The following is a 17,849-nucleotide window of genomic DNA, read 5'->3' on the forward strand; positions in this document are numbered from 1 at the left end:
TGGTCCACGGGTATCATCTGACCCTTGGATACCAAAGGTTTGGACTGAAGAAAGACAGTTGGAGGGAGAACACCAGAGGATTTGCAGCTGAACAGAACGCTCGAAAGAGCAAAAGACTGTTTTTCCTAAACACCAGTGAACTGCATACCTTGTAAACAAACTCACAGGGTTTGCTGAGCTACAACAAGGCCTTAACTACTGACTGTGCCATCTACATTCAGAATACAGACCTTGGACTTATTTCTGGACTGAGAGGCTCACTGAGGTTTTCAGCTCTAGAGACTAAGGAAATCCGCTTCTCTACCATTGGGAGTCTGTGACAGATGGCAAGGTGAGATAACAGGATATATTACCTATGGTCACGGGGATAATTATTCCTTAGTTTTTGTCTGAGACAGGTTTATGTCAGGACTTCTGGTCTGTGTATTCTGCTGCTAACTGTATTTTGTAGTAGACGTGTGGTGTAACCTCTAATGGTAATCATTAGGATATCAGTTGTGATTGGTTGTATAATCATTCATTTAGTTAGTCCATTAGGCTAATCATATTGTATTATCTATATTTGGTGAGAATCTATTTTTATAGCAATATATTTTTATATATAATTTCTTTACCTAATAAATATAATATATTCCACCTGTGGCATTGTTCCTTCTTTTATAACGGCTAGTTTGTCTGAGCTAAAGAGGTATGCCCCCTAGACACGAGTCCAGAATGTTTGCTATTTTGTAGTGTTCTGTTAGCTAAGTACCTCTTGTATATAAGCTACCCTACAGGCCCCATGACTTTTTCCAGCACACTATCTCCCCTCCTTTTCCTCAGATCTTCTGCTGGCATCTCCATTTCTGTTTAATATCTGTACCATTTGAACGTGACGCTGAGTGGGGAAGTGGTGGAGACTTTGAAGGCGTCCTTCCCCTTTAAATGGGCTAAAAAGTACATTAGATATTTAGGGGTTAACCTAACTTCAGATATTTTGGAGTTTTTTTTTGGTAAACTATAAAGGCTTAGCCAGGAACATAGCGGCTGACTTGGAGCGGTGGGGGGATCTGGAGGTTTCATGGTTCGGACGGATAGCAATTGTAAAAATGAATGTTCTACCTCGCCTTTTGTACGTTTTTCAAGTGCTGCCTGTGAAGATGCCAAGGCGATTCCTTGCATCCTTGCAAGACCGTATAGTGTGCTTCGTGTGAGCAGGCAAGCGACCTAGGTTGTCACGCGCTCTACTCTATCAGGAGAAGAAGAGGGAGGGATGGGTGTCCCAAACCGCACAGGGTAAGGCAGCAGTTGAATGGTACCAGGCTTATCCAGACAGACAATGGGTACAATTAGAGCAGTACTCAGTTGGTGACCGGCTGTTGGAGGTGCTCATGTGGCTACCACGATCTCTTAGATCGATGGATGAGAGCGAATGCCCATCAGTTAATGTCACTCTCCATTACTGGGACAGCTTATTTTCACGGGGAAAGTGCGTTCTGTCGCGTCTATCTCCCATAGCTTATAATCTTTTATTCTTGCCTGGGCAGGAGAATGGGGTTTTCACTAGATGGGATGGGTGTGAAAACGTGGGGTCAATTATTTGAAGATGGATCTCTTCTTTCCTTTTCAGCACTACAGGCCTCATACCCGGTGGAGGAGACAGACAGGTTCGCCTATAGCCAGCTGGTCCATTTCCTCTGGACAGAGGCAGTTACGCGGGTAGTCCAGCGGGACAAAACGCCCTTGGAAGAATTTGTGAAAAATTTCACGTGTCCCGAGGACTGATTGGGAGCCTTTATGGTTGTACCTGCAAGCGGGTCCCAAGTTACAGTAAACATAGGAAGACTTGGGAGATGGAGCTTGGTGTGACCCTAGGGGAGACCCTGTGGGAGAGAATTGAATGTGCGGTGGCGCAGGTGTCAATCCATGAGCCGCTCAAGGAAAATGCGGTGAAGGTGCTGTTTCGGTGGTACCTTACCCCAGATTGCCTTCAGCATATATTCCCAGCACTGACGACGGGGCTGTGTTGGAGAAGGTGTGGTCAAAAGGGAACCATGGGGCATATGTGGTGGAGCTGTATTAAAGTAAAAGCCTTCTGGAAAGCCGTTCACAGCAGGCTGCAGAGCTGGGTGGGCTGCTCAATTACCTGGGCTCCAGAGATTTTTCTTTTTTCTGTTAAAATAGCAGGCCTTATGCCACATCAGCAAGCGTTGGTGAGGCACGCGGCAGGGGTCGCAAGGGTAACAATAGCCTCACACTGGAAACAAGGGGGGGTCCCATCCGTAGTGAAGTGGTATAACAAATTGAGATATGTGTGTGAAGTGGAGAGGCTGGTAGCAGAGCAAAAACACCAAACGAGTAAATGGCAGTTGACCTGGAAACTCTTCCTTAATGATGTACCCACAAATTAGAATTGTGTTTGAGCAAATGTACAAATGAATGTGTATAAACCATCACCCTATAAAGTAGGGAGGGAGGGTAAGGATAGGGGGGGAACGGGTATTGTTGGGTTTTGTAGAAAAAACTTAAAATTGTTGAAGTCAATTGAGGATCACCAATGGTAGATATAATATAGATAACATTTTGTTATATTTCTTGTTGCCTGGCTAAACATGAATCAGTGCACTGACGTTAAGTATTTTGGACAGCATGTATAGCGCAATTGTTCAATAAAGACTTCATATAAGTGAAAAAAAAATATCTATACCATGTGGTTCACTGAGTTTGAGCTGTGTGCTGCTCATAATCTTACTTTTCTCACAAGACGGAGAGTACCATGCAGTTCACACTTACTACAACTGATGTGCTGGAAGAATATCTATACAAAAGCTGGCATCACAAACAAGCTTCCAGAGAAAATAGTACAAGGAAAGATTTAAAAATTGGAGGTGGGGGAGGGAGAGTCAGCTCGAAGCGGATGAGGTTGGAGAAAGTATGGCAAAGTATGGCAGGGGTGTCTGGCAGGTTTTGGCTCTGATATTAAACCTTGTTTTGCCAAACTGGCCCCCTGCTTGAAAAATAGTGAAGATCTCTGAAGTAGCTGCTCTCACACAAGCACTACTAGCTGAACACACTGTAGCAGGACTTTCTAATTCTTATTCTAGACTAGTAAAAAAGGCCCGTTTCTGTTTGAAAGGAAACGGGCCCTAGCAAGGTTTTCCTCTGAGTGTGTATGTTTGAGAGAGTGACTGTGTGAGAGAGGCTTCTGTTCCTGCTGTTGTGCTGATTCGCTGCTCCCTGTATCGTGGCTCCGCCCCTCTCCCTTCTACTTGCCAATCTGGTGTGGGTTGTGTGACATCACTATTATCTACTCCAACATGATCCACGGTTCCAGGCAGCCTCAGAATGTTGGAGGTGAGAATTATTATATAGGATGAGATCGTTTTCATGCACCTCTTCCGATTCTACTTGCAGTTTTCCTTTCTCTGACTCATACTATCTGTATGTTCCATCTCTGCTTATGCCCTCTGCTGTCTATTAAGATGGTTTAATGTCTGTTGGGTTGACACTAAGCTGTATACCTTGCCATGATATGTACTATTTGAATATGTTCGTTGCTGTAATTATCTATTGTTTATATACTGTCTTGGGTGAATTTCGTCAACAAAGCAGTCAATAAATCCTAATAAAATGAGTTAACTATTTAGCACTTAAGATTTTTTTTTTCATTTTCTGCTTTATAGACGTTATGGATGACCTCTATAACTATGTAAATCCACATAACAAGCGCCACTCGCCCATGGTGTCCAAGGAATTGCTCGACATTGTCTTAGCCAACAAGGATGTACGTAATCAAGGACTTTTGCATTCTAACAGAACTGAAAAATAAATTTAATATTTTATTTCTAATTTCTTACAGTTTAAAATATAACTCCAAAATTCAAGGTGATGAATAGAAATGATAAGTAGTAGTAGTAATTTTATTCCCAGGCTGAATGATATCTTTGACTCAAGCTTGCTAACATATTGCTAAATTTGAAGAGGGTATTCTTGAAGCTGCAGGGAACATTCATTTTGTTTTAGGTTTATGTCGCTACTCTAGTTCTTGGTGGAAGCAGGGGGCCATGTAATATAATTGACTTGTTACTGCTGGCAGAGAATGTAGCAGTCATACTTTGCCAGGGGCCAGCTGCATATCAAAGTTTTCAAGAGGTTGAATAAATATTGTCCAGAGATTTGTTTCTATTTTGAAGACTTTTCAGTTTGTAGTTGTACCTCTGATCAGTCTTGGCATTGTCTTCTGGAAGCAGAATTTCAGGCCATGTGAGGGTACAGAACAAGGGCAGTGATTTTAAGATATCTCAATTTTTTTGGCTTTCCTTCTCTGAATCCTTTATCCAGGAGATCACAGCAGTTTTAGAAATAAACCCCTTAAACTATGGGCTCTACAAATTTAGAGGACTTACCCCCTTTTTGCATAAGAAAAATTCTGACTGTTGATCCAGAGGGTGATTTTTGGAACTACTCTTCTGCAACATGATGATAATTCTCTGAGCTGACCACAAGACAGAATCTACCTGAGGCACCTTGCACCACAAGGAGCACTTGGGGTGTTCAAAACTGGTTTTGACCATTGTCCATCTGCTTTTTAATGGTTATATCTCCAGGAAAGGCTTTCCTCCCTTGCTTAGGCTTATCAAGAGGGCCTAGCAGCACTCTGATCCTGGGGCTGCATGTCAATAACAAACTCCCTTAGAGAAATTCCCAGGCTGCACTAGGGTCTGCCTAAGAAGTCAGTAGGATTGTTTATTTTTTGGGTGGGGAGGGGGGAGCGAAGCCGTAACTACTCATCTTCAAATCTACCTCTTTACAGAAGCTTTTATAACCTAATTATTTTGGAATTTCTAGGTTAATGAAGATTTGAGAGACTGGTTTAGGAATATCTGTGTATTATGTCTTTTACAAATCTTTAAAATAATTTAAACTTACTGTATGTATTATATTGGCTTAGGGATCGAACCAATTTTATCAACTGCTTCAGCTGGTTTTATTCCAGAAGGGGAGGTATAGCAAATTAAATACTGGAACTTAGAGTGGGTGCTTTTCAGACATTAGTTACTAAATAAGATAACAAGAAGTTTGGAGTTTACAATGTTACTCTAGATGCACCTGGTATGGTGTAATTGTATACTACATAGGGGAGAATATACCCATTAAACTGGTCACTTTCTCACATCTTTTGCTTAGCGTCTGAATTCTGCCATCATCTTTGATCGAGACTTCTCCTACAACTATTTTGGCTTCAAGGTAAGACTTTGGTCTCCTGGCTCTAGGAGACTCACTTTTGAAAGTGCTATGTTTTCCCTTGCTCAGGACTTTTTGCATGTAGTTCCAGAGAAATGTATCTCTTCATGCCTGTAAAGACTGTCCACCATTTGTAGATTTCAGCACACTACAGAGCACATTAGGTTACCTCTATACATGTTTCAAAATAAGGTCTTCTATCTTGGCTCTACTGCTCTCTAGTCAGTTAAAAAAAAGGATTCTCAGAATACACCTAGCCAGTCAGGGTTTTAAGGATATTTACAATGAATATACATAAGATTTGCATACAGTAGAGGCGGTGTATACAAATCTGTCTAGTCAGAAAACATGACTGGCTAGGTGTGTTCTGAGGACTGGACTGGGAATCGCTGCTCTAAAATACTGGATAGTTGGGTCTACTTTGCTGTTTTAATGCTCTTGTGATTGCTTGATTGATTGTGCTGTATGTTCTAATTTCATTTGTCCTATTCCTGAAAAGACAAGGCATACGTTTTTTGGAGGTGCCATGCTTATTATAAGCTTGATCAGAATAACTTTACTGAACTGGACTTTAGGTGACTTCTTGTGATGGTTTTCTGTCTTATTCTAGACTCTGGAACGCTCATATTTGCTGAAAATTAATGGAAAAGGTAAGACACATCAGAATTTAATTTTTTGTAGGCAGGCCTTGGGAAAAACCTGCCAGGAGCAGCAGCAACAGCCCAGGGGGGGGGGGGGGGGGGGGGGGGGGAGGGTGGTTGGAGCCCACCACTATGTGAAAGCAGGGAGGGTGTGGGAAGAGAGACTGTGGGGAAAGGTTAAGGGGAAAAATAATGTGTAAAGAAAAAAAGCCAAAGAAACACTAAAGCTCCTCCAGAAAATCTGTGAAAAATTTTCTTAGGCTCCTCAAATTGTTTACTTTTTCTCAAAATGTTTCCATCTTTGGTTATGTAACTTGAGTTCCAGAGCTCGATGATTTTCTGCCTTATGCCTTCATTTTCTTTTGCAGTAAGTGTGTTCCAACCATCTTCTGAAGACACTCCTATCCAGTCTGGTTTTTAAGATTGCTATAATGATGTATGAAAGATTGGCATGTATTGGAGAGCCATTGTATGCAAATCTCTCATGTAGATTCATTAAGGATATCCTGAAAAAGACTAGTTTGTGCCTCAGGACCAGGTTGGAAAAACACTGAGCACTGAGAAATATTGTTGGATAAGGACTGTTTGTCTACTCAACTGTCCATTTGACCTACCTCTGTGTCTATCTCTGGTCATCCTTTCCTTGTCCTTAGCACCACTGTAGTAATAGCTTTGTCTTTTGTTTGACTTGTGGTATATTTCTATCCTTGTTCGGAGTGTTTCTAGCAGTTGAAGGAACAGTAACATTGCCTCTTCTCATCTCACTATTAGTTGTAGAGCGTCCTCAGCACATGCTGATGAGAGTGGCTGTTGGGATTCATAAGACTGACATTGAGGCTGCCATTGAAACCTACAATCTCCTGTCGGAAAAATGGTTCACCCATGCCTCTCCCACGCTATTCAATGCTGGGACCAACCGCCCCCAGTTGTCCAGGTATTGCCAGCTGCTACACAAAACGTCTATTTGCGATTGCAAAATACAGGTGTAATTAATATTATTTGTTACATAATACAGGAAGCTTAGATCTCTTGACTCCAAGTCAGTGCTTTTAATTTATGCTAAAATACTTCTACATTTGCATTCTGGCTGTGCTGCTTATTTGCTTATATAGTACTAAGCGAACACTGAATCGTAAGCCACATAATTTTGGAGAGTGCTTTCAGCCTGAGCAGAGAGAGTAATATGGCTTTCTTTTCATCCTAACCAGACTAGTCCAGAATGCATGGACTTTACCTGAGTCAGCAGATGGTGACAGAGCAATGAGCTGTGAGCACAGCCTTATAAAAGACATTGTAGAACTACAGCTCGCTGGTATGCTCTGTCTCCAGCAGATGGTGACAGTGTTCTGTGCAGCAAAAGACTTGGCTAGAGAAGGTAGCTACTGTGCCCAGAACAGAATTAGGCATCCACTCTTCAAGGTATACTTAGAGGAATCCAGATCCCTCCCCTGCTTTTCTAGCCAGACTTTATCAAGGCTAATTAGTTCTCTTAAAAAAATCGAATTCAAGGCTCGGGGAGCACTCTGAGCTTTTAAATACCCATTTTTCATGCCAGGAGACAGTGTTTTCAGATGACCCTGAGGTCCTGTCAGTTGCTTCTGGAGATGTTGGTGCAAGCTGCTGCAGTACACTTAATGCTGTGGACAGGCTACCCTCCTTGGTAGATCCATTGGAGGAAGGAGAGATTTCAGTGGTGGAAGGTGATGGCTCTATGGTTCTATGTCTCTTTTGGAGGGAAGAGCTTGTAGGTATGATATCACAAGCTTTAGAAGCATTGATTTGTTGTGGAACCTTCATTGTAGGAATCAAGGTCTCTAGGGTTGAACATTCTTATGGCGCCTGTTGAGGTGGATAATATTTTTGGAGAGAGATCTTAGGACCATTTTCTAAGATTTCCTCTGATGCTGTTACTACATTTCTGAATAAGCTCTCTAAGAAGTCCTGAATTTTAGACAATTACCCATCTTGTTGCAGACAGTTGAATATAGTGTCATGGCTGACAGTTGATGAGGATGTCTCCTAGAGAAGGGTTACTATCCTGACTCTGAAATAATCCTTACTCCTATACCCAAATCAGCTAGTACAGATTTGACCATAGTTGATAGTTATAAACCAGTAGCAGGTATACCTTGGTTAGCCAAACTGATGGAATTTATAGTTTATCAACAATTTCAGGACTTTAATTTTGCTAGTGATTTCTTACATTTTTCTCAAAACAGGTTTTGGCCGCTACATAGTACAGAGTAGTCATAAGAATCGCTATACAGGGTCAGACCAATGGTCCATCTAGCCCAGTATACTGCTTCTGACAGTGGCTAATCCAGATCAAAAGTACGTGGTAGAAACCCAATTAGTAACATTACATGCTACCAATCCTTGGGCAAGCGGTGGCTTCCCCTTTGTCCATCTCAATAATACTATGGACTTTTCCTCCAGGAATTTGTCCAAACCTTTTTAAAACCCAGATACATTAACTGCTGTTAGTACATCCTCTGGCAGCAAGTTCCAGAGCTTAATTATTCTTTGAGTGAAAAATATTTCCTCTTAATTTTCCATGTAATTTCATTGAGTGTCCGTTGATCTTTGTACTGTGTGCAATTCTGGTCGCCGCATCTTAAAAAAAGATACAGTGGAATTGGAAAAAGTAGAGAGAAAGGTGACGAAAATAAGTGGATGGGACGACTTCCCTATGAAAGGCTGAAATGGCTAGGGCTCTTCAGCCTGAAAAAAAGATGGCTGAGGGAAGATATGATAGAGCTCTATAAAATGAGTGGAGTGGAACAGGTAAATGTGACTTGTTTACTCTTTCCAAAAATACCAGGACTAGGGGGCACACAATGAAGCTACAAAGTAGTAAATTTAAAATGAATTGGCAAAAATATTTCTTCACTCAACGTGTAATTAAACTCTGGAATTCGTTGCCAGAGAATGTGGTAAAAGTAGTTAGCTTAGTGGGGTTTGAAAAAACGTTTGGATAGCTTCCTAAAAGAAAAGTCCATAAGCCATTATTAAAATGGACTTGGGGAAAATCCACAGCTTATTTGTAGGATAAGCAGTATAAAATGTATTGTTCTTGGATCATGCCAGGTACTTTTGACCTGGATTGGCCACTGTTGGAAATAGGATACTGGGCTTGATAGACCTTTGGTCTGTCCCACTATGGCAACACTTAGTACATAAGTGTTGTCAAGGAAATGGGAGATTTTGTTTCATCGTAGACCTAAGGGCGCCTGGTTGATAGTCCTCGCTTCAGATATCACAAATAGCAAGCTGGTAATCTTTTTGCACTTTGAGTACAGGTTTACTTTTATTCTTTTGACATTACCCCTTTAGAGGGAGAGGTTTATTTCTCTTCACTGGCAAAGGGAATAGACCTTGAAGTCCCCAAGTGGGGCCTTTCCAGTTTGGCTGGGGTCAGGTTGCAAAAGGTTGATGGTCAATGTCTGAGGCTGGGTGGCCAATAAATTGCATGAAAACACGAGTCATAAAGAGGGCTCTACAGGCATTTAAGCTGTTGGGTCAGGGGGACGCTATCTCTCTTTTTTTTTTTTTTTTGTCCTGACGATGGTAAAATAGTGACATATGTCAGTTGACATGCACAAAAATGTCTGTGGCTCATTAACAGCTTTTTGTATGTCTTTGACTGGATTATTGTGATTACCTTTTAATCTTTTTTTTTTTTTTAATTTCATTTTCTAAAGTGTACATAGCTGATACACCATTCTTTTACTTTTCTGTATATATCTCCAAAGTACATCAAAGAAACAAATCTAAACAAACTCATGTAGCCCACGTCAAGAGAAAAAGCAGCCCACCTATACAACTGTTCTGACACTGATACTGACTTTGACACAGATTATACCTTAGACCCCGGATCCCTATCTCCTTATACTCATCCCCAGTCTTCTCTTCTCCTTCTCTCCTATACCATATCCCTCCCAATCCCTATTCCTTTTGCCTAGATCCTATCTTTGTTTACCTTCCCATATTCAATTCATTTATTCTAAAACCTCACTATTATGTTTATTCAGCTTGTAATATTTCTCCTTACAAGACTCCATAATTCTAGTTACTATGTAAGCCGCATTGAACCTGCTTTGTGTGGGGAAAGCGCGGGGTACAAATGTAATAAAGGGAAAATAACTGGTTCTAAACTCCCCAATTAATAAACGGCGTCACTATTTTGCAATTACCCCCCCCCCCCCCCCCCCTAAAAACAGACGTTTCTCATGCTCTTCCATAAATTGATCTAAATGTAGCAGATCTGAAAAGATGAATTCTTTTGCCTTGGTGAGTAGTTAAACAGTTACAAGGGTATTTCAGAAAAAAAAGAAGCCTCCAAGGCAACCACCCTAGATCTAAAAGCTTAAAAAAAAAAGGCTTATGTTGAAGCTGCGTTGCCCTGGAAACATCTGGAAAAATATATATCTCTTCACCACAGAAAATCTGATCCTCTTGAAAATATTGTTTCTTGATCAGAGGTTTCTTTTTTTCACAGCTAAAAGTCACTAATAAAGTAGATCTCGTAGAAATCATATCTTGAGAATCCTCAAGAAAGGCAAGTCTATTTCAGAAGAAATTGGTCATCTTACTGGTGATCTAGGGTTACCTTACTTTTACCAGGCAAATAGGATCAATTAGAAACAGCTATAGTATCAGCAGTGGCTAAACCTAAAATCTCCTTTTAAGTATTTCCTAAATAGAATTTCAGCAGATAACAAATACAAGGAAAATTTAAAAAAATGCAGATTTTTTATTCTATTGGCATTTTCTATCATTTCCAGTTTCAGGTGAATATTATAGACATCTTTAATACTAGAGACAGAAGTGGCCTGTAGAGAGAGAGAGACTGCGTTTTCACTACTGATAAACTTTTACGGTCACATTGGAGTCCAAACTAATAAACTTCTCAAATACTTCCTTTTGAAAGAAAACAGCTTGTAACTGGAATCCCATATGTCTCTCAAAGTAACATCCTGATTATACCTTTTAATCTTCTCATGCTTTATTTTTATTTTACCTTTTAATGCTTTGATTTATTTATGTGATATATGTATTAAATGCCATATTTTTATATTGCTAGGGTGAAACGTGATTCATGTTGAGCTTTTGCAAGATTGAAATTGCTAGAATAAAGTGTCTTCCACATTAAGACATGTATTCTGCATCCTTCTAGACTCATTTTCTGTCAGTCAGATAGTCTCTGCTCCCCTTAGGAGGGAAAATTGTGGAGAGAGTTCTTGAACCCTGCTGTTGAACGTGCATAGGGCTCTGATTAAATATTTGGAGGTGACAAATGATTTTGAGGGGTCGAATCTTATTATTTCTTTTGGAGGCCCAAAGAATGATGAAGCTGCAACGAAATCCACTATAATTTGGCAGCTGAAGGAGACAATTTACTCAGTCTATGCCCTGAAAGGTCAGATAGTTTCTAAGAGCTTGAGGACTCATTCTATTAGAGCCTAGGTGGACCTTTTGGATGGAACTATACTTTTTCTCTCTGAGATCTGTAGTGTGGTTATATAGTCGTCTGGTTAGAAATATGGGCCAGGAAGGATGCTTCCTTTGCGATTAATATGCTTGGAGCAAGTGTTGGATTCCCTTCCAGTGTAAGAGGTGCTTTGTTGCATCCTATGATCTGAACTTCTCTGATGGTATGACAAGGATTGATAAGTGTGGTCTTACCTGCTAATTTTCTTTCCTTGAATCCTGCCAGACTAGTCCAGGATTCTACCCATCTGCTCACTTTCTGTGAAGTTGTTAGGTTCATAGGTGTGTTGGTGTGGTATTGCTTGAATTAGTATGGAAGGATGGGTCCGGTTGGATCCAGGGATGAGACACGCTCACTGTTGAGGGAAGAAAGGAACATCCTAGCTTTGCTTTGTTACAGAAATACTGAGACACTGTTGGCTATACAGTGCCCTATATAGGGCAGAGTCTACAATCTGCTATTAGGGGGCAAAACCAATGCACCTAAACTGGTCTGTAGGATTCAAAGAACAAAATTAGTAGTTAAGACAATTTTTTTTATGGGCACTGGAGGGGCCAGTAAAATGGGGCTAGATACTGTGGGACCTGGAAACAAATCAATAAGAACACTGCAGACTACATCCACTGATTCTGCAGCAGGTCCGCCAGAGCTGGATCCTGGAGAGGTAGCATGTCAGCAAGGCCTGAAAGAACAAATTCCTTTTATGTTTTTCCTCCCTCACACTGTGCATGAGAATTTTTAATCATGTTGACTTTGAAAATTTGTTTCACATTTGTAGTTTCTGCTTCTTCTGAGCTTCTATCTCACTGGGTGGGAAATCTGCTTGATTAAGGCTTCTATATAATGAGTTTTTATTTTCAACTACTGTACCTGAGGAGTGTGGCTTTCTTAAGACATTTTAAAATCTTATCTGCTCCCATTGTCACTGAGATGACTGAGTTAACAATCTTCAGCCAAGAGTCACCTCCTCTTTCTCTCGAGACCCTAATACATGTGAACATCAGGTGCTGTTCTCCCCACTATCAACACCACCTTAGTATTCCCAGCCCTGACTGACCTGGGGACTGGTCTCCTGCATAGTAATGTATCGTCCCCGTCATTACTATTACATTTAAAAATTTGCTATACTGCCCTATGGTTTATATGGAGCCATAAGGCTAAGCCTGAAATTTAAATTACTGCTTTTTGTGTGCTTTATTTGTGGTACAGTTGCAGAGATATGAGACTGACTAATCCTGATTTCCACTAACTCTCTGGAATACGGTTCACTTTTAAAATTTAAATTTTTATAAAAATAGCTCTTCCAAGAAAGCTTAACTCTCCTAAATAAGTAAAAAAAAAAAAAAAAAAATCCAAAAAACAAAAATGTTTTTGTTCTAGCCTGAATTCAAATGCTTTTTTTCTCTCTTCAGTTGTTTCTTGTTGTGTATGAAAGATGACAGTATTGAGGGTATCTATGACACTTTAAAGCAGTGCGCGCTGATCTCCAAATCTGCTGGCGGCATTGGTGTTGCTGTGGGCTGTATCCGAGCCACAGGGAGTTATATTGCTGGGGTAAGAAAGCATCATCCTTTCTTTGTAGCTGGTGCATTACTCGCATTCTCCTGCTTGTTTCTTGACATTTATGGAGAACTATTACTAATGTCTCTGAAAGCAGGTCTGGTTTCCACCATTAAATGAATTTTCTCGGCCTGCTTTATTCAGGCATTCTCCTCCTGATTCTACATAGTGCGACTGAAATTGTGCACGCAAATGTGGTCGTATTTTGCACAATTTAATTATCTTAAGCCAATCAGCATTGATGATTGCCAATTAACAAGCAGTTATTGAACTAATTGGCATTAATTAGAATTTAAACACACAACTCGCTAAGTGTATTCTGTAAAATGGTCTGTGTGAATTCTAATGCGTGCTGACAAATGGGGCGTGGAATAGGAGGGTCATGGGTGTTCTCCTGTTTTGCGCCTTATTTAGGTATTTACGCCAATGGCATAAAATGGATGCGCCTAGAGTTTGGTGCAGACATGACCACTGGGTGTATTCTATAAACTGTACCTAGATTTAGGACATTTGTTTTGGCACCGATTTTTCAGGTGTCATATATAGAATCTTACTCCTTTGTGCATATGTCCTTATTGTTTCAGACAAATGGAAATTCCAATGGCCTCGTCCCAATGCTGAGAGTGTACAACAACACAGCCCGCTATGTTGATCAAGGAGGTAACAAGGTATGTGCATCTCCATGATGAGATCCAACTAAGCAATTTCAGCTCAGCTCTTAGCTTCTCTATGTGAAACACTGCAACTGGCTGCATCCTCTTCCAGTACCATGGTTTCATTGTTGCCCACCACAGATTTTCCTCCAGGCAAACTTCAGCCAGATTGAAGTTTATCTGGAGAGCTACTCTCTTCCCTTGCAATGGGGAGCTTGAATTGGGTGCTGGAAGTGGAATACAGGCACTGGGGAAGAGCTCACTCTTAGGGCAAGATGGGCTTCTCCTCACTGCACCACCAGGGACATTCCCGACTTTGGGGGAGACACCTGAGGCATCTGCATATTATGAAATAGTAAGTTGACCAAACAATAAAGAATGTTGGTGAATACATCCAGATCTCGCTAGTCCTCTTCTCTATATTGAAATAGAAAAAGAGAATCATAAGCCAGAAGAAAACCCACAAAAAGCTGGTCAGATCATCTTGGATCAGTTTTCCATAAATGATTTTCCATAAATGAGTTTCAAAGACTGCCAGTCTTAACATGCCTTATGCAAAAATAAAAGTAAAAAATCACCCCTTTATTGCAAGAGCTTTGCTTTACAGTGGTTGGAATGTATCATAAACAGTTGCATAATTAAATGCTACTAGGATTTTTGATGACTTGCTGGCATAAAGCAACTTGGAGAATGCATAATCTTTCCTAGCTTCCATGTCATGTTTATTTTGAATGTGTAACAGTTGAATAGTTTTGGGTACAACCTTTTAAAGGCCCTATTTACTAACCTGTGTTAAGGGCATGCGCTAAACGCTAAAGATACCCATATATTCCTTTGGGTGTGTGTAGCATGTGCTAAAAACGCTAGCATGCCTTAGTAAACAGGGCCCTATGTTTTCCCCATAGGTGCAAAATGAGATAAAATAAATTCTAAACTATGCCCTAAGACCAATAAATAGTGGAATCAGACTATGAGGCATATGGTGACCAAATTTCAGCATCCTATGGTCCTATATTAGAGAGCTATTTCATTGTATGGATACCTTTTCAAGGGAGAGAAATATTTTCTTTTTTTTTTTTTTTTCTGGAATGGTACAGCACAAATCATGATATTGCATCTTTGGTCATACTACTCTATAATAGTGGAACAAGGAAGAGACGAGTCCTTGAAATACACTGCTTATGTGAAGATAAGTTTGATGGCACCCAGTCATAATAGCCCTGACAAAACAGCCTTGTAACAAAATATAACCCTTGGCATTTCACACCCTAACAAAATAGCTCTTGACAATATGGCTCCTCCCACAAAACAACCCTTGACAAAATAGCCCCTTAACAGCCCCCTAAGAAAAAAACACATCACAAAAAAATATAATAAACTACAACTGAAATCTTCACTGATAAGACTCCTACCAGTATTCGATTGCATAAAGCATATATACATTTCTATAGCTACAAACTGGTATTTATTATCTGTTCTGCTATTTAAAGAAGCTATTCTTCCATCAACATGCTAATTAAAAAAAAAAAAAAAAAACCCCAATATTGCCGTCATTTTCATAGTCTTACCAACCGTATCCTGTTTGGCAAGTAAGATTATTAGGAAAAAAATGCAGTCCCATATTCTGGGCAGCCTGATCAGGCCATTTTGTCAGGGGGCTAACTTGCCAAGAGTTATATTGTGGACAGGCCATTTTGACAGTGGCTGTTATGTCAGGAACTATTATGTCAGGAGTTTTTTTTTGTTGGGACTATTTTGACCAGGTACCAAGTTTGATAGGTTTGAAAAGCAGGTTAAATCTGCTAAATGCTGCTATTGAAAGCATGGCAAAATTTACTAATAGCATCTAGTTAGCTTTTCCTAGTTTTTGATCTAAGGCTTGTTTGACTTTGGCAGAGACCTGGTGCATTTGCCATCTACCTAGAGCCCTGGCACTTTGATGTTTTTGACTTCCTGGATCTCAAGAAGAATACTGGCAAGGAAGAACAACGTGCCAGGGACCTCTTCTTTGCCCTTTGGATCCCGGATCTCTTTATGAAACGAGTGGAGACAAATCAGGTGAGGGGGGGGGGGGGGCATATGCTAGGGCAGCATACAGCCCCTATCCATGCTTTTAATTTTGCATATCTGGACCCAGCAGTTCCTCAGTCATGTAAAATGTGATAGCTCAAAAGTTGGAGCTATGAACAAATGTGCAGTCCTGATTCTGTTCCTTTTGGCAGCATGCAGAGCCAGAAGATGACATAGCAGGTCTATTCGTAGCTGGTAAACAAGCAGTCGTCAGATCGACGTACATAATTCTCTCCTCATACCTTTTCCTTTACAATATAATAGTTTTCATTTCAACAGTAGTTATTGCCGTCTCTGTCATCTTCCTTCCCCTGCATTTATTGTACTAACATTACCTTACTAAGCATGAGCCTTTTTATTCTGTCTAGACAATCTTTAAAGTACCAAAATCTAGTGAGAGGAGGGAAGGAAAACTTGTCTTTCCATTACATAGTTTCCCCACTATCCCAAAACCTGTAGGATAGTTAGGTCCATTAAAAAGCAGATGGAGATAGAGAACTGAAAACTGTCTGAGACGTATTTCTTAGCATCCAGTCCACCTTCTCGGTATTTTCATCTCCAGCAGGTGGATGGACAAACTTTTCAGACTTTAGTTCTGAGTGCTTTGCTCCTGGTCCAGTTGGTCAGCTGTTCCCCAGTTGAGCTTGGTGGGTGGCTTGAGTCTGGAGGTCTTCAGATCCCTGTCTCTGGTGCCCCACAAATTTACTTCTTCCCTCCCTTCCTGTATAACTCTCCTTTTCCAGCTTAACAACCTTAAAGGAAAAAAAAGGAAAGTGGTTTTCTGGAGAATGTGGGACAGAGACTGATACTCTTTCTCATCTAGGGTAAGACTTGTGGAGACTGTGAGCTTGGGGGGAGTAGCCGGCAGTGGTAAGTCCTAATAAAGTTTGACTCGGGACCACTTGGAGGGCTGCAAGTTCTGTTCGGTGTAGGGGAGTGATCCTGACTTGCCGCTTGGGATATATTGTGCTGTGTTGGTGACAAGGTGAATGGCGGCGGGGTTTTGGAATGTGAGCAAACTGGGAATCCTGTGGGACGCAGAGGAAATGGTTGGCAGCAGCACATCTTCGGATTTGGTGCATCATCTGACTATGCCGGGGGGGTGGGGGGTGGTCTTTGGGCTCTCCAGCAGGGCCGGTGCGCCTTTTGATGCAGGAGAGCGCAGGCACGGGCACCATTTTGTCAGTGAGGAGGAGCAGCCTCTGATCATGTGCTGAACACAGCCGCCATTTTAGAGCCTGAGAGCCTGACAGATTAGTCAGCTGCATTGGGATCTTTTCTCCAGATTGTTCTTACACCAGGCCTATTTACTGAAGCAGGGACAGCCAGTTGCTACAACTTTGGTTTCTCATCCCGCTGCCCCTCCAGATCCTAGGAGATCTCTGTTTAGCCTCATTTTTTCCCTCATGTGGAGTGGTTAAGTAGCCTAGTGGTTAGAGCACCATTCTTCACATCGAGAGGTGGCTGGTTCAATCCCACTGCTGCTCATTGTGATCTCGGGCAAGTCACTTAACCCTCCGTTGCCTCAGGTACAAAAGTGTGAGCCCTCCAGGGATAGAGAAATAACCAGTGCACCTGAATATAACTCACCTTGAGCAACTACTGAAAAAGGTGTGAGCAAAATTCAAATAAATCCAAATAATATCTGATGTGGCTTTGGTCTACTCAGATGAGCCATCGTTAAGGAGCCGTTGGGAAGAGGAAGAGCTCCTTTCTGAGGAGGGGGATGATCAAAAGTACTGAGGTCATTTTAGAAAGAGGAGCTCGGTACTCTTATTTCTGAAGCATTGACGATGCTTTCCATTGAAGAGCCTTCTGCTTCAGCGCCAGGAGTTCCATCTTTGTCGATCCTGAGAGGTGTAGAGGGCCTCCTAAGGCCTTCCTGATGCATCTAGATTTTCAGGACCTGATTACAGCATAATGGGTCTCAGTAGATGTGGGGCTGAGAGTGGGAAGAGCCGCGACTCGCTTCTACCTGTTAGCTCCAGAGGAGAAAAGATAAATTGCAGCTTCCCAGGATGGTGGTGACTTAGAAGGCCACATTGCTGATGGAATATGAGTATAGCCATACAGGGTCAGAGCAAAGGTCCATCAAGCCCAGCATCCTGTTTCCAATAGTGGCCAGTCCAGGTTTACAAGTACCTGGCAGGATCCCAAAATAGTACAATACATTTTATGCTGCTTATCCTAGAAATAAGCAGTGGATTTTTC

The 17,849-nt window shown here is 41.2% G+C and overlaps 1 protein-coding gene across 1 annotated transcript in view; it reads left to right on the forward strand.

Annotated features, from left to right (window-relative positions):
- Positions 1-17,849, forward strand: part of RRM1 (ribonucleotide reductase catalytic subunit M1) — an 83,787-nt gene that overhangs the window by 24,346 nt on the left and 41,592 nt on the right. The window contains exons 4-10 of the mRNA XM_030199839.1: positions 3,663-3,763; positions 5,167-5,226; positions 5,834-5,873; positions 6,636-6,798; positions 12,768-12,909; positions 13,500-13,583; positions 15,465-15,626. Of these exons, the coding sequence (XP_030055699.1) occupies positions 3,663-3,763; positions 5,167-5,226; positions 5,834-5,873; positions 6,636-6,798; positions 12,768-12,909; positions 13,500-13,583; positions 15,465-15,626 (752 nt within the window). The remainder of the gene's footprint in view (positions 1-3,662; positions 3,764-5,166; positions 5,227-5,833; positions 5,874-6,635; positions 6,799-12,767; positions 12,910-13,499; positions 13,584-15,464; positions 15,627-17,849) is intronic.

The sequence above is a fragment of the Microcaecilia unicolor genome, chromosome 4 (assembly GCF_901765095.1).
Source record: "Microcaecilia unicolor chromosome 4, aMicUni1.1, whole genome shotgun sequence".
NCBI lineage: Eukaryota > Metazoa > Chordata > Amphibia > Gymnophiona > Siphonopidae > Microcaecilia > Microcaecilia unicolor.